Source organism: Tenrec ecaudatus, chromosome 7 (assembly GCF_050624435.1).
Source record: "Tenrec ecaudatus isolate mTenEca1 chromosome 7, mTenEca1.hap1, whole genome shotgun sequence".
Taxonomy (NCBI): Eukaryota; Metazoa; Chordata; class Mammalia; order Afrosoricida; family Tenrecidae; genus Tenrec; species Tenrec ecaudatus.
In genome coordinates this window covers 20,624,001-20,646,879 of record NC_134536.1, presented here as the reverse complement: position 1 = coordinate 20,646,879, position 22,879 = coordinate 20,624,001, and the positions used below count along the sequence as shown (strand labels likewise).

The 22,879-nt window shown below is 39.6% G+C and overlaps 1 protein-coding gene across 3 annotated transcripts in view; it reads left to right on the top strand.

Moving 5' to 3' along the window:
• Positions 1-22,879, top strand: part of STXBP5 (syntaxin binding protein 5) — a 181,957-nt gene that overhangs the window by 112,626 nt on the left and 46,452 nt on the right. For all 3 annotated transcript variants that reach the window (XM_075554419.1, XM_075554420.1, XM_075554421.1), the window contains exons 10-18: positions 3,077-3,231; positions 3,967-4,039; positions 5,857-6,004; positions 6,716-6,783; positions 7,077-7,117; positions 8,501-8,721; positions 9,607-9,785; positions 18,161-18,286; positions 20,185-20,336. In XM_075554419.1, the coding sequence (XP_075410534.1) occupies positions 3,077-3,231; positions 3,967-4,039; positions 5,857-6,004; positions 6,716-6,783; positions 7,077-7,117; positions 8,501-8,721; positions 9,607-9,785; positions 18,161-18,286; positions 20,185-20,336 (1,163 nt within the window). The remainder of the gene's footprint in view (positions 1-3,076; positions 3,232-3,966; positions 4,040-5,856; positions 6,005-6,715; positions 6,784-7,076; positions 7,118-8,500; positions 8,722-9,606; positions 9,786-18,160; positions 18,287-20,184; positions 20,337-22,879) is intronic.

The following is a 22,879-nucleotide window of genomic DNA, read 5'->3' as shown; positions in this document are numbered from 1 at the left end:
CTCACAAGGCCATGGAATAGAAAAGGACTTGCCCGCAAGGACACTTCTCATCTACGTACATGACACTGTAAACTTTGCACCTACCTCTCTGCCCTCGGTGTGTACTTCTTGCACATTTTATTTTCTCATGAAACCCAGCATCTCTCTGTTTATGGTTCCCTTACAGTATTGTTTTTTTTTTTTTGTGGCAGTGCTTTTGTTTTTTAGTTGGGTATAAGTGAAAACAAATTTATTGGCTCATTCTGGATATAGGGGGAGGCTTCAAAAATTCTTGGAGAAATGTCATTATTTTTAATTTCATTTTTCTACAAACTTGAAGTCTCCTGCATGGGCAGTGAATTACTTGATGCAGTTCTTTGAGCCAAACTCTGACTCCCGTCAAATGATCTTTTCCTGGTCTTTTCATGGGTCTGTTAAGAAGGTGGGGGAAGATACCGATGGGATTCACCTGTGAGTGATTCCACATGGGATGCCCTGGAGTTTCATCTGCTGTGTATGAAATGAGCCCTCTGGGAAGCAGTAGGCTTGCAGAAGGCTGTGGATGGTAGGTAGTGGAAGCCCCAAACCTTACCAACAGCAAGAGCCAGGATAGGAGCATGTCCTCTGGTCCTGAGTCACCTGCTCAGTGAATCTCCTGGGTCCAAAGACTAGCTATAACATCAGAGAAGCAGCCGCAAATCCAGGAGCCAGAGCATGGAGCAGAGTAATGGGACTTCCCAACCCACAGAGCAAGTTACGATTGCGTGTTTTTGTTCTGGTGGCTGGCTTGCAGAGTAGGGTGCCTCTGGGGACTTAATTCAGGGAACTGCATGTGCTGACCCACAGGAGCTCAGCTGAGTGCCCTTGGGTTGAGGGGTACAGCAGAGGGCTATTCCCTTTAGCATGCTAGGCAGAACTTTGTAGGATGTCCTGAGACACAGATCACCCCTTGAACATTTCTCACTGTTATTTTTATTAGCTTCCTTAATCAACTCTTTAATTATGAATTTTGCCTGTGAGTTCTGCATAACCACTGCAGTGGATATTAGAACCTAACAAAGTAAATAATTAGAGAACATTGAGATAACCCATCCCCTCATGCTACATATGAAATTCTTGGTTCAGACCTGCCACTGTGTGAAAGCTTGACCCATTTCGCTTCCCTGGTGGATCCTTCTTTCTCTCTCTCTCTCTCTCTCTCTCTCTCTCTCTCTCTCTCTCTCTCTCTCTCTCTCTCTGGTTTCATGTATATCAACCTATAGAAGAAAGACAATAGATTGTAGTTATTCATTGAGTCTCAGACTTAGTAGGATAAAGTTAAATACACTTTCCTGACTGCAGTCATAATATTCACTGTATGCTGCTGACAGGTTGGAAGAAAAAAATGTGTGGGCTTAGTTCTAGTCAGGATAAAATTTTAAACTCTGGTTACTGAAACTTAAATGGAAAAATGGTGGAACTAAATCCGTTTAGTGGCAAACAATTACTGTGGAAGACCTTTAAATTAAGAAATCGTGAATTGGTGCTGACTCTTCAGTGGGCTGGGGCTGAACCTCCCCCATATCTGAATAATCGGCCACAGGAGATGAAAAGTGCAGCACTGACCCGGGACGCAGTTGGGATTGTTGTAAGGGAGGATGTGTGGCACGGGGAAGCACAGGGAGTGGGATCAGTGAGGGTACAGTGAGAGACTGCAGCGCATGACGTGAATCAAGGAGTGTATGCATTGTTGAATGTCAGACTGGTGATCTGCTCTGTGAACCTTCACCCGACTCACATAACAAAGTGTGTGTTCGTCTCTAAACTTCTGTAATTGTTCACAATAAAGTGTTTCATTTCTTTGGTGATTTATTTTAAGTAGATCCAGCTAAATCATTTGGATGTAATACCAGGAGCTCTTGGGAGCATTGTGAGTCAGACATCAGGTTGCTCTGTGGGAGAAGGATGAGGCTGGCTGTCCCCATGAAAATGTACGCAGTCTCAGAAATCCTATAAAGAGATGCTAGGAGATGGAATTGACTAGACAGCAGTGGGTTTGCCCTCTTTGTCATAAGGAGACACCAAGTAGCTTCATTAGACTGACAGCAGAGTTGTAGAACTCATTAGAAGGACCATGCTGACATCAACTAGTAGCTGCTATAAGACTGGAGCACTGGTTTGAGGCTCAGGGAAGGAATTAAAAGCCAAGCCCATGGAGTCATTTCTGTTCATAGTGACCCTACATGATAGAGTTAGAACTGCCCTTTGGATTTCCAAGGTGGTCAATTTTTATGGGAGCAGAAAGTTCTTCTTACCCGTGCAGAGCAGTTTGCGAGTTCCAACTGCTCCTGAAACTGCAGTGAGTAGCCCCGTGGGTAACTTACTACAAGGAGGGAATTTAGCCCTGCCGAAAATTATTTGTAGGCTTATTTTCTCAACTCTCTCAAGAGAAACTTGAAACTTGTCCAATTCTGGATGCATATACAAGAGTCACCCATTGAGTATGATTGATGGCTTATTGCATAAAAGGCATCCTGTGGCATGATGGATTAGGAATTGGACTGTTAACCCCAGTGTCAGCAGTTAAACCTACCAGCCACTCTGTAGGAGAACGATGAGGCTTTCCCTTCCATCAAGATTTACAACCTCAGAAACCCTGGGGAGCAGTTGTTGAAGGCAACAGTCCTACTCTGTCCTGTAAGTCAGAATGAAGTATTGACAGTTGCTTTGAGTTTTTGTTTGTTTTCAGATTTAGTGCATTATGATCTCCTGGAATTTCTGTTGTGAACCCTGTGGTTAGAATTGGAAGCAAAGGAGACACATTCAAGGGATCTTTAAGCAGAAACACAGAGAGAATTTTGACAACTTTACCTAGGGCATGCAGGAAAAGGTTTAGGGACCAAGGTAGATATGTGAGATTCAAATGTGGTCAATGTTTACTTTCATTACACTGTAATTGTCAAGAATGCAATTAAAAATTCCACATGCACAGATTCAATTATATGTTGCATAACAATGCTTGATACTAAGCGTTATTTCGCTAAAGAAAAGAGTAGGAAACAGCAATAATTAGTGTCTACTATCCTTTTAACAACCTGATTGTGTACTCTGTTTTCAGAGAGCCCTTCATCATTCTCTCAGGAGGGTTGTCATATGATACCGTCGGAAGAAGACCTTGTTTAACAGTTATGCATGGGAAGAGTACTGCCGTGCTAGAAATGGACTACTCCATTGTTGATTTTCTGACGCTCTGTGAAACGCCATACCCAAATGGTAAACAACATCTTTTAAAGCTCGCTTTCTGTAGATAGCTGTTATTAAGAACCAAGACCTTTATGTTCCCTAAGTTGTTTTCCTGTTGTGCTGATTCTTCGGAGAAGAGATTTGCCTCCTTCCTAACTTGGTAAATTGCATCTTGGAAATTAACTTTGCTTAATAGGCTTTATCTTTTTAAGATTGCTTGTTCTTAGTAATTCTTTCAAGGACAAACAAAGTTATTCATATAAAGAAATATTTAAAATTCTGTATACTACTAGCATATATGATTCCAAGAAGAATTAGAAGTTGTATTTTTTTTACTTCTAGTTCATTGAGGAAGAAAGGTGCAGTGTCCTGGATCATTAGTAGCAGGCTGATATAACATATCGAAGATACTGTGCTATTGTAGTGGAACTCTGTTAGATTCCTTTGAGTGCCAAGAATGACAATTATTCCTAAGGATCTTAAGATTTAAATTTGGGTTCTGTTGGTATGTCTTTCCATGGAAAAGTACTCTAGAAATTACGACAAATTTTTATCTTATTCATCGTACAAAATCAAACTTACTTGAACGAGTTGTTGGATAGATTTCCCTCATGTGAGACAGGCTAGCCTTAAATCATAAGAAGTGATCGTAGGAACAGAATGTTAAAGCAAGCCAGATAAAAACCGGGCAAGAGATGCTTATTGTCTCATTTGCTGTGTTATTACTTATCTAAAGCTACATCCATGCACTGTTTCCTGTTTCAGATTTTCAGGAGCCATATGCTGTGGTGGTTCTTCTAGAAAAGGATTTAGTGCTGATAGACCTTGCACAGAATGGGTAAGAAAGAAAATTCATCAAGCAGCTCTATCAGTATATAGTAAGAAAAAAGGAAGACGCGGTGGGGGGATTGGCTGTTTCCTGCCTTTAAAAACTCTACAGTCAGATCTATAATATTGACGTCTTTTCATGGTAGGACCACTTTTCAAGTGGTCTGCTGACTTTTCTGGTGGAATATACAAATTTACCTTTTGCATGGAATATACAAATTTACCTTTTGCATGGCAACTTTGTTATGTTTTTGAAATGTCACATGATTTGCCTAAAATTTGAAGATCATGGGACAGACAAGATCAGCATATCCAAAATATACTTTCCTGGTCCTTGGGACCATCCATTTCAACTTTCTTTTCTTTTTTTTTTTTCAATAACAAGACCATTGTGTCCTAAGGAAATTTGAAAACACAATTTCTTCTTTCCACCTGACAGTCCTGGAATAATTTACATTCTAACTATTACAGCCCCCCTCCTTCCACCACCCATTGCATATATACATATTTTTAATAAATGAGACTTTTTGCATATGATCTATACTAAGATATATTTAAGTCATAGAAAATGCTACCCAAGTAGCCCATGATGCCATCATTTCATGTCGCAAAAATAGCAATTGCATGTACAGTAGTAGTGGCCTGATTTTACTAATGGCCCGGAGATGCCTGCATTGTGAGGGGAGAAAAGCTGCCTGTGATTTTACTTATGCACGGTTTTGTTTGTCTTCTACTCGTATGTGTTTTTATATGTGTGGTAAAATTGGGTTCTATTTTATAGTCAGTAAATATTTTTTTCTGAAATTCCTATCTTTTTTTTTTTAATCATTGAATCAGTTGCAGACAATATCTAGTTTTCACAGGTTAATCGCTTGAAACTTTTAAGATCTTTTTACAACCAATTCCTAGTTTTCCTGTTAGGTTGAAGTAACTTCTCTGATTCTGAGGAATTGAAAGCCAGAAGAGAAGTATCTGGAAATAATTTAAGGTGTTTAAAGAGAGACACAGTTTCCAATTACATTTTGGGATAGATACTACATTTATTAAGGGAGGCAAAAAAGATTGAAATGTGTATTGCTTCTATTGAAGTAAGGATAAGAACTGTTGCTGATGTACAGATGTGTTGGATATAATGCGTTGGGCACAATGGATATATGTAGGGGTTGTGAAAAGAGCTGTAAGAACCCCAATGAAATAAAAACTAAAAACAAAACAAAAAAGCACCTACTGAGAATGATACAGCTGCATGGCTAACCAAATAAGTTTAAATTCAGGGTCTACCACTTTCTGACTCACATGCCTTTAGCATGTTACTCTCTTTATGCCTCAGTTCTTCAGTTACAAATGTCCGAGCCATAGGTGCGCTGTGAAGAGTAAATCAGATAAAGACAAGTCTAAGACTGACTTCATTCCGTGTCAGGCACGTGGTGGGTCACAGTGACGGTAGCCTTACTGTTTGCTGTTATAGTTGAGCATCTTTTGTTACAAAAGTGCTCATCTTTTTTTAGGTATTAAATAAATTAAAACTATTCAATCTCTGATAGACTTAATAGATTTCCAAAATTTTACAGATTAAAAACATTCTAAAATGTTAAGTACATATTAACCTTTATACCTTAAGTCATGTGGACTTAACAAAAGATGCTAACTTTAAATTACACAGACTTTATTTTGATTTCTTTTTTCATTCCAAATTTGTGTGTGTGTGTGTGCGTGTGCACGCGCGTGCGCCCGGGGGGTGGTGGCGATATAAATCTAGTCATCATAGGTTAATGTGATTAATTTATTCACCTCATAAACATTTTCCCTTTTTTTCTATTGTTGAAGATACCCTATATTTGAAAATCCCTACCCCTTGAGTATACACGAATCCCCTGTGACCTGTTGTGAATATTTTGCTGATTGTCCTGTGGACCTTATTCCTGCACTTTATTCTGTTGGAGCCAGGCAGAAACGTCAAGGCTACAGCAAAAAGGTATTGAGCTTGTATGCTAGCATCTAATGTATTTTAGTGCTGCATATTTATCGCCAAGGAGAGTTTGATCACACTGGTGATACATTCTCTAGATAAAATATAGAGAACATAATTTTCAAAACAAGACATGTTGTTTACTGCTTATAAACGTACCTATAAACATGTATCATAATTTTGTACAAATGATGCAAGCATTTTACAGGCATAACTCAGAGATATTTGAGTTTAATTCCAGACTACCTCCATGAAGCATATATCCCAACAAAGCAAGTCACATGGATTTTTTTGGTCTCTATGAATACAAAATTTATATAGTACTGTTGTCTATTAAGTGTACAATAGCATAAAGAAAAAGTTGAAATGGGACATTTTGACCAAACATGACAGAGACTTGAAGAGATCTCATGCTTTTGAGGAAATGGTGCTGATAGACTTGCAAGATGTAGGATTGCCCCAAACCTTCAATTCGTGAAAAACACAAGATCGTCAGCTGAAGAGCTGCAAAATGAGGTGTGCCCGCCTGGGTTTGATGAACCATGCCACACTCTCGTGTCTTTGTTACCTCTGCACCTGGGCACACTGTTTACATGGGAGCTTTATGTGCAAAAATACATACAGAATGTGTGCATATATATATATATAAAGATGTATGTAAAGATGTATGTTATGATTGGGTCTTGTTTGATACAATGGCTATTTATTTATTTTTAGGAATGGCCTATCAATGGAGGTAATTGGGGATTGGGTGCTCAAAGTTACCCAGAAATAATTATTACTGGGTAAGTAAATGTCTCTTTTCACCATATTAGTCATTGTTCCATATATTTGATTAAGACTCCATCACCATTAATTGATCAATAGAGCATTGCTTTAGTTTGTAACATAATTAAAAAAAGGACCTGCCAAGTATTTCTACCTGTGAAAGGCCTGCCGTTATTTTTTACCATAAATGTTTACCTTTTTCCCCATGTTAGTGACTATATATTTTTACATAGCATACTTTTAAAGGAAATCAATACATGATGTCCGTTTGTGTTCTGCATTACATTTTCACTCATGTTACTTTCCGTAGGCATGCCGATGGGTCTGTTAAGTTCTGGGACGCTTCTGCAAGTGAGTATTTTGAATAATTATTTGTTTTATGTTACACAGTCAGTGCTTTGACCATTCATGCTTTATAATAACTACATAACCATGGAAGCAGCAGTCAAGAGATCAAAGACACGTAACATTGAAAATCTGCTGCATAAGACCGTTTTAAGTATCGAAAAGCAAGGACATTACTTTGAGGACTATGGTGCGCCTGACCCAAGCCAGGATATTTTCACTCACCTCAAATGCTTGTGAAAGTTGGACGTTGAATAAGGAAGAGTGAAGGAAAACCAGTACATTTGAATTATGGTGCTGGAGAATAGTATTGGAAATATCGCTGACGCCCAAAGAACAATCCAGTCTATCTTAGAAGAACTACAGCCAGAAGGCTCCTTACAGACAAGGATGGCAGGAATTCATCTTACGTACTTTGGACATATTATCAGGCAAGACCAGTACCTTTAGAAGGACATCATGCTTGGTAAAGTGGACGGAAAGTGAGAAACAGGACAGGCCTCAGCAAGATGGATAGACACAGTGGCTGCAACAGTGGGGTCCACTGCAAGGGTGAGGAAGGTGCAGGTCCCGGCAATGTTTCCTTCTTACAGCAGGCTGCTCTGGGCAAGAGCCCACTCAACAGCATAGCCACCACCGAAGATGAAATTCATGAGACCTTAAATTGAATTCCTGGTAATCAAGTATATCATTTTAGAAATCAAGTAAGATGATTAAGTAATGCTTTGATAGATTGAAGATGCCACTGAAGAAAGTAAATCAAGATTAAGTCTCAATAGCAGTATACAAAGTCTTCAAATGTTCCTCTCCTATCACAGAGATAGGAGAACTAGGAATACAAATCAATAGAATACCAAACTTCTGTGTAAAGTTTGTGTTAGCATTATGCAATATGTACAACTGGTGGTTATATAGTAGTGAAAAAGGAAAGTGCTTTCAGTGGCTAATGTTTACAAAATATCCATGACAATATCCTGTGAAAATATAGTGAACTTGGCATCTATTTTATTACATCATGTTATGAGGGTTTCATAATATTGCTACCGTTTGTAAAGAAAACATATAGACAATGATCTTAGGATGCAACCCCTGTTCTTTGTTTTCATTGAGTTTGTACATTTGTTTACATTATTACTTTGTTTTGTTTTTAGAAAATCTTAAATAATATGGTGGGTTTTAAATTTTTCAAAAATAGTACAATGATGAGTATACTATTTTTTGGCTTCTTCTGGTTAGAGCATTTTTTAAAAATAAAATACAGAAATGTAAAATTAGGAATGATAATATGTTCCGGTAAATGTGGGCCATTTTCCTTTCATCGTATGATTACTAAAGTCTGACCTTATTTTTTCTGCATTAAAGTATCTAACAATGTTATCCTTGTTCTAGTAACGCTACAAGTATTATATAAACTAAAGACATCTAAAGTATTTGAAAAGTCAAGGAATAAAGATGATAGGCCAAACACCGACATTGTGGACGAAGACCCGTATGCCATTCAGATCGTCTCCTGGTGTCCGGACAGCAGGATGCTGTGCATTGCTGGCGTCTCCGCTCACGTCATTATTTACAGATTCAGCAAGCAGGAGGCCCTCACAGAAGTCATCCCGGTAACCGCCTCGTCGTTAGTAGCAGTTTCTGATGGCCGACGCTTTGAAATCCAAGCATCATGTAGAAGACTACTTGTAGTTAGTTGCCTAGAATTTAGAAATCACAATAACATTTACTTTGCCATCAAAGCATGGTTTCTACGCTGATCACCTTAGTGAATTTTTTAGATCCTTAATATGTTTCCTTTTAGGAAAGCTACTCTGAGTTTGCTGGGCTTCTATAACAAGAATAACACAAGTGGTGGTGTTCACGACTATAGGTGTATTTTTCTCTTCACAGTGTAGGAGGCTGTAAGTTGAAATTCATTTTCATCATCACTAAGGTTCCAGGGCAAGACTTTCTCTCGACTCTAGGGAAACGTCACTGTCCAGCTTCCATTTGTCCTTTCCCTGGCCACCATCGTGTGACCTGGGTGTGTCAGCTGCATCTCTGCTCCCTTATCTAATCAGCCCTTTCATATATCAAACGTGATGGACTTTAAGATACACCTTGTGGTGCTATGGTCTCACGAACATCACATCACAAAAACAATTTCCCAATGGGATGGTAGCCACAGGTCAGGGTTAGCACTCCAAAGTGTATTTTGGGGGCATAATTCAGCCCACAACATGGAGACTGTATTTGATCTGAACTGGCATTCCATGAATCTTGGTTATAAAGCCATGCATTGTGAAATCATTACACATGCTTTTTTAAAGCCAAATCAGAACCAACAACCACTTTTCTTGCTACAATCCTCACCTTTAGAAATCTTACTACATTTTTACCTATAGAAGCATTCTTTACTGCCAAGTTTGCTCGTGTGTGTGTGTGTGTGTGTGTAAATGGCCATAAAATGAACACTAGTGACTAGGAGTAGATAAACTGCTCTCCTTCCACAACAGATGCTTGAAGTGCGATTGTTATATGAGATAAACGATGTGGAATCGCCCGAGAGTGAGCAGCCACCACCTTTGCCAACACCAGGGAGTGGTTCCAACCCTCAGCCCATTCCTCCTCCGTCTCATCCATCCACCAGTAGCAGTTCATCTGACGGGCTTCGCGACAATGTCCCCTGTTTAAAGTAAGTTCTAAAAGACACAGATGTTTGTATATTATCTCTTCGTTTAGGCACATGACAAGCTTGAGTCAGCCTGTAGGAGTAACAATTTCTTGCCATGGAGTGGAATGGCATGAGCATCTCTTCCCGTGTCTTGCTATGATTGATCTAATTTGTTTTTCTGTATGACACCAGGCATCAGGAAATGCATAATAATTCAGAGCACGTTCCATGGTTTTATCCTTCAACTACGAAGCCACACCAGCCCATTAGTTTGTCCCCTGTACTTAGCCCAGTCTTCTAAAGTCATTGGTATATATGTATATATTTTTAGTCCAAATTTCAGTGTAGATCAAATTTATGTCAGCCTAATTTCCAGCACTCTGAAAATCTACTTTTTAAGTGTTTGGGGCGATTCAGTCATTTTGTAAACCTTCGATGTTATCCTTACTTGCATGACTTTATGGTAGCAGTCCAGATCTAAATGTATCTTCCATTCAGGGAGTCTTGGTAAGCAGTGGTTATTGCTCTGCTGCTGACCTAAGCCCAGCAACTGCCCCACGAGAACAACATGTGGGAGTCTGCTTGTAAAGATTTAGCCCTGGAAACCTGGGGAGGCATTTGTGCGCTGTCCAGTAGGTTTGCTGTGAGTCAGAATGGACATGATGGCTATGAGTTTGGTTGGAGTTCTCCTCAATAGGGATAGCTTGTATAATACATTCTTTTCCCTGTGTCTGTTCAATTTATGTTATGAGTGGTTAGTTTTTTAGTATATTTGCTTTTGTTTTTAGGTTTGATTTTTAAGGCCACAAGCTTTAAATATAGGCAAAGCTACATAGTACAGTGAGGGAAGAGTTAAAATCGACAGGTTCCATTAAGATAATGTGATTTAAAATATTACATTTACAGAGAAATCACTTGGAACAATAGCAGAAAAGAGATTACATGGTTTTTAAGTCCGCAGATCAATGAGATGCAGTAAAATGCTGGTGGCTGTGGGGTGGGGCTGGGCGGGGGTGGGGTGGAGGGGAGAGCCGGGTTTAGAAGGGGTCAGGGCAGAAGCCAGACTCCAGTAGGTTCAAGGTAGAGGGAAGGGATGGAAAGAGAATCTGAACTTGTTAACAGAATCCGCTTTGTCCTATGTTGCTGTACATCTGCTAGAATCACTTTTGGTCAATAAGTCAATAGCTGTCATAGAAAATTACCCTGTAATAGAAATTATTTTCACTCTAAAATCAAGGCTTTATTGTCATTTTAGAGATATGGATTTAAAGTATCTCTATATGATGACATGTATTTAAGACTGAGAGTTATAACCCAGTGGCTTCCAAAGGGAAAATGTTGACGTGCAGGAAATACTTGGTAATGTCTGGGCTATTCTGGTTGTTATACCCTAGGAGGAGCAGGCATGCTGCTGGCACTTTGTAGCACATAGACGTCAGGGCTGTTGCTCAGCACGTGCAGTGGCACACAGCACGGTGCTGTGTCTGTCTCTCTCCCTCTATCCTGCAATTCTAGCACAGGTTTAACTAGATTAACCTTGGAAATAAATACTTACATGTTCTTCCCATGTGTGACTTATTCAGTACTTTACATAAAAATTCCTTTAGTGCCCTTGATTGTGATTTTTAAATTTTCTTTTTTCTTTTTTTGCCTGCTCCCTGTCACTAATGAGGTGATATTTTTACAGCTGGAAGAATTGAATTTGGGGAGATGCATTTCTCTACAGTGATGCGCCTTGGGTGATGCTGTGACCATCTCTGTTAGTTGGGATGGTCTTGCATACCTATAATGAATTGGGAGTTTTGAAACACTATCAATTTTTAAAAATTACTTAGTGGAATGTCACTGAACACAATCCAAATGTGATTTGATGACAGTATTCTTTTGTCCTCCTGCTTTGGGATATCACTGTTAACACTTAATTCACACATAATCTGTTTTGTTTAATTTGATTAACTTAACGGCATTTAAGGAGACAGGTGAGCCTTTCTACTGCCCTAAAGGCCTTCAGTCTCGGAGACCCATGGGAGCAGGACTGTTCTGGGCTCCATGGTTGCTACGGGCCAGAATGGACACCATGGCAGTGAGAGAGGCCATGTGCTGTAGGCAGCATTTGCCAAAGGAACCTCCGACAAGCTGACTCCAGAGCCCTGTCAGCATTGCCTCAGAACTTTTGTGACCAACTTTACTTTCAGGCAGTAAGATTTTTCTAGACATGCCTGGAATTCTTCCTGTCTCCACCCAATGTGTGGAGTCATCTCCTCTCTCAGAAGCTTTGGTTCTTTTTAGCAGACTATCATAAAATACAATGTTTGAGAAATGTGTTATTCGCTTCCCCAGTGAGTACAGGTAGAACAAAATTTTTCTTAATTAAAATCCTTTATCCTTTTCAGTGGATTTTCATATTTTAATATGAAATACTTTTGCTTCTTCTCCACATTATAATTTACTATTTTATAACTAGATTACCCCGGAATTATTACATAGTAACAAGAAGTCCATCATGACAGTACTCAGATTAACACTAGTAGTCCAACCACTCTTTGAGGAAGAAGATCCAACACACAGCCTCTTGGAGCACATCTCTCCCAAGTGATGGGCACTCAAATTCTTTAGTTTTGAGTTATTTGTAACTTTTTTACTACAGATTAAGGTTGTATAAACAGTAACTTGATTTATGACTCAGTTCCATTTTTCAAATGCATTTTTTGGAGACTTCTACTCTTTTAACTGACAGCTCTGTCTTAAAAGCAGCATTTGGCATCAGATATGGACCAAATGGCCTATCAGAGTTACATATGAGATAAATGGAACAATCAAGTTTTAAAGACAAGGGAAACACATTCGACCAGAATCCAGTGGCCTATACCTGCTGCATGAGGGAGGCAGACAAGGCAGTTACGTGGTTCTCTAAGTAAAGTCACACATGTGCCCCTTTGCATCTGGCTCATTTCACTTGGCGTGTTTTCAGAGTTCACCGGTGCATGTATTTGAATGCCATCACTGTTGGTGGCTGGGTAGTAGTCCATTGTGTGTGCACACACCACCTTTTGTTATCTGCTCCTCTGAGAGGTTGGACAGTTGTGAATCAGGCTGCTGTAGTAGGGTTAGAGCTCTGGTTTGGGAGACATCCTGGAAACCCACACAGGGGCAGTTGTACCTGTCCTATCAGGTAGCCCTCTGCGAGTCAGAATATACTTGGTGGCAGTGTTTGTGATAACAGTAAATATCTATTGGAAGTCTTGATTTCTGCTGATGCCCAGGAGTGGGAATTAGTGGATCACAGGCAATTCCATTATTAACTGTTTGAGGAACCACCAAGTTCCACAAAGACATCGCCATTTTATGATCCCACCAAGGGAAGATGGTGCTGGTTTCTCCACATCCTCATCAGTACTTCTTGCTTTCTGTTTTTATAGATTATTTTTTGTGGTCACATAATGAGACAATGTAGTATAATGTTTTGATTTCCATTTGCCTAATGATGCTGAACTTTCCTTGTGCTTCTCAGCCATTTTTTAAAAACATTTTATTAGGGGCTCATACAACTCTTAGCACAGTCCATACATATACATACATCAATTGTATAAAGCACATCTACATTCTTTGCCCTAATCATTTTCTTTTTTTTCCTTTTCTTTTTTTACATTTTATTAGGGACTCATACAACTCTTATCACAATCCATACATATACATACATCAATTGTATAAGGCACATCCACACATTCCCTTCTCCAATCATTCTCAAAGCATTTGCTCTCCACTTAAGCCCTTTGCATCAGGTCCTCTTTTTTTCCCCCTCCCTCCCCGCTCTCCCCTCCCTCATGTGCCCTTGGTAATTTATATTTTTACAATACCTGGTGCTGTTTGTGGGTTAGGGTGGGTTGTGGGCTGCTAACCACACTTTTAACGCTTCAAACCTATCTGCTGCTCCATAGAGGAATTTGAGGCTGTCTGCTCCTGGAAGGCTTTGGTCTTAAAAACCGTATGGCAGAGTTGCTATGAGTCATAGTAGACTCAGTGGTAGTGTGTATGGTTTTGGTTTATTGGCCATTTGTATACATTCTTTGGGAAAATGCTCATTCAAGTCTTATGCCCATTTTTGAGGTTGTTTTGTTTTTATTGCTATTGGGTTATGGGACTTCTCTCTATATTCTGGGTAATCAATAACCAGTTGCCATTGAGTTGATTCTAACCCTCACCCCCACCCCCCGCCATGTGTCCAAGGAGAGCTGTGTTCCAGTGAATTTTTAATGTCTGATTTTTAAGAAGATTTTCTCTTCCCATTTTGTATGTTATCTTGATAGAGACCTTTCAGATACATACATACACACACATATATATATATATATACATATTTGTATCTGAAAGGTCTGTCTCTCTCTCTCTATATATATATATGTGTGTGTGTGTATATATGTGTATATATATATGTGTATGTATATATATATAGTTTTAATGATGCCCAGTGTATCTTTTTGGCTGTTCTTGATGCTTGTGCTTTTGGTGATCTATCTATAATTCACTACTAAATCATGGTCTTGAAGATTTGCCTCTGTTTCCTGTTTAGAATCTTATGGTTTAGGCTGTTATATTTAGTATAGTGGTTCATTTTGAGTGTTTTTATACATGTCATAAGGTTGGCTTCACACTTTATTCTTTTGTTTGTGGAAATACATATGTTCCAGCATCATTTGTTGAAGAGACTATTTCGTTCTTGGATGGGGTTAGAGACCCATGTTTAAATTTAGTTGGCCACAGACTTCTAGGTTTGATTTTGGACATTGCATTCCATTCCATTCCATTGGTGTATATGTTTATATTTATGCCAATACCACACTGTAGTAAGTGTAATTGCTATAGTTTTGTGAAGTGAATTTTTATGTTAGGAGAGTTAAGTCCACTAATTTATTTTTCAAAACTGCTTTGACTCATTGGAACATTTCATATAAATTAGAAAGTTGGCTTTATCATATCTGTTGCTGGGGGGTGGGGGTAGGGGGTTGGATTTCTTTTTCTCCTCCAGACATTCAGCACCCTCTGCTAGGGTGCGCCGTCAACCCTTAGCTAGCCTTACACTGAACCCAGAGATCAGCCAGCGTGTGAAGATTGAGAATTTCCTCGTCTTCTCCAGGCATCTATCTTGTCCCAGTTCTGCGCATGACTTTCTAGATTCTCCCATACACACAGGTGCTTTTTAAGTTCCTAATTTCCTAATGATACTGTCTGGTTTTTCTCCCATGCCTGTGTGGTTTATTGTATGTCTTAGTCATACCTGAGTCAGTGATTGAGGAAGTGGCATCAGGGCCACATCTGACCTCTTTCAGCTCTAAGGCAGAAATCAGACATACCTCCATCACTTTTTACCCTATTCTAACACCAACCGTCCCTCCCACAGCATTCTACTCCGGTGGCTAGATTCACTAATTGATTGCAATCAGTGGTCACAGATAACACACGGACGATGCTCATGGTTATGGGGTTTACTAGGGATGTCAGTAGGTTACAATTCAGGTGAGAAGTGCTCTGGATACATTTCTTCATTCAGAACATTTTCCTTTCTGCCGTGCTTGCAGGTAAGTCTCTGGCCCCTAAGCCTCTTGGTCTTACTCCTGCCATTCTTGGACAATACTATAAAACTCTTTTGAGACTTCCAATAAATGCCCAGTAAACATGCCATTCCACTGTAAGCCTCAACCCCAAAGTACTCAGCTCCAGCTACAGAGTTCAGCAACTTCCCCTACCCTCTTAAGTACCAGAAGCACCCTACTGGACAAGCTATTCCCCCACCCTGGAGCACTCAGCTTTACTTCCTCGTGGGCTTTGAAAATCACCCTCCGGCTCCTGGTTTTCCAGTTGCTGCTCTCCCGTGTCTCCTCTGGTGTCAAAGCCGTCACTGGATCAAGGAGGTTCAAGGTGCAGGAATGTCAAGGTCTAAGAACTTCTCTCTTGCTGGTAATGAGATCTTCTATCCTGCTTCCTAAATGGCTCCTTGGATAGCCCCAAAGTGGATGGCAATCACAATTAACCCTGATAATAATCGCTAACAGCTGAATCCTAATCCCATCAGTATTTCCCCCACTTCCTCACCCAGACTCAACAGAGACAGGGTGTCTGGTGGGAGTTAGAAAGGCTTTGGCTACAAGAGCCTTGTTGGATAATGCACCGCACTGTAGGGAGCATTTGTCCTCCTGTGTGCTTCAGGGACCCACTTCTCTGCCCTGGCTTATTCTGAGGTAGGTGACCCAGAGTCCCGTGCATTGCATCATCTTATGGTGGCCATTAGACAGGTTAACATAGAGTAAGTAATCTGTGCACATGTCTGTTCTATTCCTACAGAACCAGGATACAGTGTCCCACACTGGGCACAGGCTGGCCTCTGAAAGGTGGTCACCAAGCCCTGGAGGAAGCAGAACACAGACATGTTAAAAACACAACAGCTGTATTACTGGTTTAAAGTTGTCTCCTTTTGAGTCATCGTTTGCTTGGCTGATGTAAACCATTGTTTACAGAGTTCTTACAGTTGTTTTTAATTGTTTTTTTTTCCTTGTTTTTCATCATTTCTGTGAGGGTATGGGACTTAGAGCTGCCTACTTTATCACTTCACTGCCTCTTGTTATGCTAAAATACTTTAGTCAAATGTAGGTGCATATTAACTTAAATTTATTTTATTCTGCCACCTCAAAAACCAGTTTTAAAGCCAGAAATATAACCAAATTAATGTCCAAAATAATTGATTTTTTTGCTTTTGTTTTTAACTAAAATGTCTTTGTAAAAAATTTTTTAGAAACATTTAAAGATATCTATTTTATTTGATCCTTTTACCAATGCGATGTTCTTAGTTACTTTCTTAACCCCTTGCGAAGGGCTTCTTCAAACTGTCATCGTTAAGGTTTGAGCTCTGCAAACATCATTTTTACAAGTTAGTCACCACCATCAACTCAATTATGATTTACAAGTTAGACTGTTTTATAAAAATTCATCTTCTTGTCGTTAAAAACTCAACAAATTGGCTTGTCTATATTAAAAACACGAAACTTACAACTTACCTATAATCATTGTAGATCTAAAATAATTTCAAACAAACAACACTGCCGTCAAGTCCGTTCTGATTCACAGTGACTGTATGTAGTAGAAATTTCTGTGGGACCAGATAGCTTCATCCTTCTCTTGAGGGACAGCTGGGTGAGTTTGAGCCTCTGACCTTATGGTAACAATCTCATGCTTACCAAATAGTGCAATCGGGACTCCCAATACATAGTATCCAGCTACTTTTTTTTAATCTATCTTTTAATAAGTAAATTTACAGTTTTTCCGCTAGTTGGAAGTTTTACAGAAGGTTTAGCTATCTTCTTGTTTTTACTTAAGCACTTTTCTTGTTTCTTCTGCTATCTAAAATAAGAATTCTCTGAGTTCTGCATGTCCTGGTCACTTAAATCTTGAGTGCACCCACGTGTATACTTCTAAAAGTATCCCTTGAATGCTTGTCCCCATCCTTAAGCCTCTGCCATCTCTGGGTGCACATTTGATCGCACAGTAGAAGCCTGGGCACTTATTTGAAGCTGCCCCTGTGTGCCTAATTCCTACACATAGACTTTAGCACATTCTGTCTACCCTCATCTGACAAGATGAGTGTGTTACTTAGAGAACGTGTCACACACACGTTGAATGTAAACGCATTTTGTTTGGCAGAGATCTGTGCATGCATGACCCACTATGCCAGTAGCAGTCCTCGTTTACTAACCTCCGTTGTTCCCTAAAAACCTTTGCATCGTGGCAACACGTTTATTCCCTTAGGAAAGAAACTTCGAATCACTCTGCCTTCTTGTTTGCCCTGTTTTACCTCATCTTGCAAATCTGCACCAAATTAATCTTGGCAAAAATATTTTTTGAAAAACCCTCATTAGTTTTTGATTCTTTAATGAAAACATTTCACTTTTATATAATTTTCAAGATGCCCACAGTGCCTTCCTACTGTAATTGGGCTATAATAGTCCCGCGTGTTTAGAGCAGCAGACAACTGGTAAATGGCAGATCAGACTTTCTGAGAGCCTCGGGTTCTGAGAGACCAGAATCGGACCTCTGCAGCCCAGCCATCAATCCCTTAATGCTCGAACCTGGCCTATTTTGTTAGACAGATTTCACAACTCCCACTGCGTCCAAACCTACACGTTTAGCATCCTTGAATTTGGGCTTTCTGTGTCTTTATTTCCTCATGACATGTCTTTAAAATTTAAGTCACTTTTCTCAGGGATTTTCTAGCTGGCATTTTGCATTTAGTACAGTTTTGTGGAGGCAGGTATTTTGTGTGCCTGTTTAAGACGTTGTAATTGCACAGGCTAATAAGACCATTTAAAATGGCTCAAAAGGTAACAGCGTGTTTTCTTTTATTTCAGAGTTAAAAGCTCACCACTTCAACAGTCTCCAGGCTACCAGACAGAGCTGGTTATTCAGTTGGTGTGGGTGGGTGGGGAGCCACCACAACAGATAACCAGCCTGGCAGTCAATTCTTCCTACGGATTGTGAGTATATGTTCCGGGCTCGGTTTTTTGTTTTGTTTTATTTGATCTCAGTCTCGTCATATCTCATCTTCATTGCATTTAAAAGAAAAAACAACTGAAGTCATGATCTTAGTTATAACCTCACCTAAAAACTTGTTTTATAAATTTAAGTTCAGACCAAATTCATCATTTATTTGGAACATAACTCTGCTAGAATAATGTGCTCTGGGTGTACACGTGCTCTTTCCTGCTGTAAGGTTAAGTAGCTCATGACCAATGCCCTGTTTCAGATAAAGTTTTAATTACGTGTCCTCTCTTAGACATTGGTAGCCTTCATATACTTGGTATAACGGAACATCAGCTTCTTGGATTTAGATAACTGTTACAAGCATTGCTACAGCCACAGGGTCAGAGGCCCGAACCTCGCAGCTACTCTACACACAGAAGAAAGATGCATCGCTCTGCTGCCACAAAGATGTAACAGCCTCAGAAACCATAGAGAGGGTGGCGATGCGTCCGAGTTGAGTCAGTGACAATCTGGTTGGTGATTATAAGGTGGAGAGCCCTAGTCGTCTAGTGGGGTATACCTTGGGTTGCTATCTGCAAGACCAGCAGTTTGAAACCACTAGCTGCTCTGTGGATGTGTGTGTGTGTGGGGGGGCAGTGTAGTAAAACAATCTTATGAAGGTTTATAGGCCTGGAGACCCTAGGAAGCAGTCCTGCTCTGCTCTGTGGTGTCAGTGTGCTGAAAGTAGCAATTGACTCCATGTCATTGGGTTTGGCTGGGTTCTAAGGTGATGCTATAAATGCTGGATCATATCTGTTGAATCTGTTCCTTCTACACCTAAAGTTAACTTGTGTACATTGCCGGTATGTAATACAGAAGGATTAAAAGTAGTTGTTGCCATTTTCCATTGAAAAATCAGTTTTGCCGTGAAAAAGGATCTTTACTTTAACCTTTCCATTGTTGAGCCCAAGAGAACGTCTTATGTCCGGGTAATCACAAGACTCCCTTGGAGGGACATCGCAGTTCCTTTGGTTAGTTTTATGTTTTGCTTTGCTGGCCCATGATACATGTTTTTGAAATGTGAACGAGTTACCAACATATTCTTGACTTTAGTGTTGCCTCTTAAAAGATTCCCATTGAGAATGATGAGGGCAATGAATGCACAGATGTGCTTGACACAATTGATGCATGTATGGATTGTGATAAGAGTTGTATGAGCCCCTAATAAAAAGATTTTTAAAAAAAAGATTCCCATTGCCATCAAGTCATTTCAGGTTCTTGGTGGCCCCGTAGCGCCGAGCAGGACTGACTGCCCATCTGGGCAGGCGCAGACAAGCTCACCCTTCTCGCTGGGTCAGCCTGTGGATTCCCACTGCAGGCCTTACAGTTCGCAGCCGGGAACTTAACCCACACCACCACCTACATTCCTCTGGAAAGCATTAATGTTCTTTTCTTCAGAGCTGTGCGATTTGTAATCCCTAAGTTATCATTGAGAAAGTAATCAGAATAGCTCAAAGGGAGGCCCTGGAGACTTCCACTCTCTACTTGTTACTTCTGACAGTCAGGGGTACCAAACCTTCCTGCTGTGCTGTCCTTTGTGTCCCAGTTGAAGGGCTATGTCTAGCTCAAAGGACACAAAACGCCCTCAAGGCAGAAAACAGACTCCCCTCTGATGGCATTGTGAGAGAGATTGCCATCCCTGACCAAGTCTCAACTCCTGTGCAAAATAGCGTTTTATCATTGATGGTGATTATTGAGGGTGATTTATAATCATTGCTGTATGCAGAGGAGCCATGTGTAACTTGTGTTACCTGCCCTTGTCCCCAAGGAGCCACCGCACCTTCAGCTTGGGAGTGTAACGCAGCTTCTGGTCACTAGATTTTTACAACATTTGCTCTTTTCCTGTCTCCAGGGTAGTGTTTGGCAACTGTAACGGCATTGCAATGGTCGACTACCTCCAGAAAGCAGTTCTCCTCAATCTGGGCACTATAGAACTGTACGGCTCCAACGACCCTTACCGGAGAGAGCCCCGCTCGCCTCGGAAATCTCGGCAGCCTTCCGGAGGTACAAGCGGGAATATCCGAGCGGTAGCATTTCCGTAAATGCCAAGGGACTCCTGTGAAGATAGATAAGCCTGTCAGACCGACAGCTTTAGTTTGATGCATAGTCTAGTTTGATAACAGTTTGTTGCATCCATAGCTTTAGTTTGAGAAAGCTAATATATATAAGCTGTCAAAACTAGTAAAAGCTAAGTCTTATTTTTTGTTTCAGATTGTTCATTGGTTTTTGCTTTTGTTTTTAATATCATTTACGATTTCCTCTAAGGCTAGGGAAGAACTACAGTGTCCAAATTTTTAAGTTGTAATATTCCAACTGAAAATTTATCTCAATCTGTCAGTTTCAAAATTTTGCCTCTTTTATTGATTGATCTCCAATGTACAATAATTCATTGTTTCAACTAGTTCTAAGGAATAATTCTCATGTGGAAAAAATGTGGCTGTAAAACTGAATTTGAGTTTTATGAAAATACTAGGTTTCCCAATTGTGATTTACAGCAAACCAAGATTCATTAAGAGTTTTTCACAGTGTTCGTAGGAGCACTGCCATGTAAGCTTTGATTGGACTGATAACTCTAGAGTCAGGGGTTCAAGCCTATTATCCACTCTGAGGGGAAAAGATGAGGTATCTTTTGATTGACAGTCTCGGACAGTCTTTGATGGCAGGCAGTTTGGTTCTTTCTTTTGTGTGTGCTATGTAATTAGTCTTAGTATTAAATGTTTTGTTTTCTCACCAGTACCTCATGGACCCCGTGTATAGTGAGGTATCTGTATTAATCCTCTCCACCTTTTCCCCCCTACTTCCTGGCACACACATAAATCGATACTGGATGTGTGTCAATCAAAGATAAACTAGTGCAGCACCCCTGTCAATAATTCACCTGTAGGGGCCGGGGACTGACTAGAGGAAACCTCTCTTGGGAACAATTCATTTGCCGAGCACCGACTTCCAGTGGAACACTTGGAAAAGTCATATCACGAATGTAACCGTTCTCAAGGAAAAAATTGTCGGAGATCCATTTTTTGTTAAGTTATTAACTATTTATGCCAGTGTTACGATTCATGCCAGAAGACAGAGGTAGGGGGGTATATAGACCTTACTATCATTTTCCCTTGTTGGTTGAATTTTTCTTTTCATATATATTTTTCTTCTTTTCATTTCAGTTTATGTGTGATCATTTTGCATGTGGTAATTTTCAGCAGAACTGTGTGTCTCCACAACTCTAGCTCTTTTGTGTCCTTCCCCGCCCGCTTTCTCACTGCGTCACGGAGGTTTGCCCACCGTGACGACTTCTTGCGTGTGTGACCTCTCCAACTCCCACTGTGCCTCTGCAGCGGCCCGGCCTTTAATAAGTCAGCCTCACACTTCTTGGCAACCAAATCCCTGGCTTGTTTGCTCTTTTTCAGTCAAATCATTGTCTTTTCTTCACTTACCTTTAAAAGAGGTTTCAAAACAATCTCTAAAATAATGTATCGATTAGTCTCACCTCATTCTGTATGCAATATGAAAGCAAGTATTAGATTATGTTCCAATCTACTTTCTTTATAAAGAAAGGAAACTAATATTTGTTAGAAAGTTAAAAGATTGACCAGGATTGAGAATTTATTAAATACTTTTCTCCTACATACACTGCCTCATAATGGTTTATATAAACCTGCTCAAAATTAAATATGTAAATTTATCAAAGGTGTGAGACCATTTTTATTAGGTTAAGTAAAAACTATTTTTCTTAATTTTTAATGTTTCTGCTTTATTCTGTAACATATCCTCTGATATTATTTATTGTATTTATCTTAAAGTTAAATGGTTAAACATAGAACTATTGGAGTTTTGCTTTTGTTTTTTTAATTAGAGATATTTGTCCATTTTAAAGCAATATTTATCAATATTAGGATTATATTTTCAGTAAACATTTTAAAATTTTATATTAAAATAGACCTTAAAATAAGAATATTCTTAAGAATATTCATACTTCTTATTCTGAAACATAATTATCTACATTTCCTATTAAACAAATGTAGAATAACTATTCTAAGATATTTTAATGTCCTTGGTATAAAGAATGATATTCTATCATAACTGATTATTTTACAACATATTTTCTTGAAGTATATCCCTAATGTCATCAAATTGTTCTTCAATATTGTGTTGTCCAAACCAAACCCAAGGCCAGTGAGTCATTACAATCCATAGCAACCCTCTAGGACAGAGAACTATTCCTTCAGGCTTCCAGAAACTATCCGTCCTGATGGGAGCAGAGAACCTCATCTCTGTCCCAGGGAGCAGCTGGGGTTTGGGACCACCAGCCTTGCAGTGAGCAGTCCAGTGCTAGCCCACAGGCCCTGATCAATTTATTTCAAGAAATGATTTGATGCAAATAGAAGCCAACATATTTCCTTAAAGAATTAGATGTTACCCATGAAATTATTGTATATTATATTGATTACTGTTTAGAATAGATTATTATATATTATATTAATATTACTGTTTAGAATAGATTTCAATATCTCTTACCTATGTTAAATACAGTTAAACTATTAAGTTTTAGG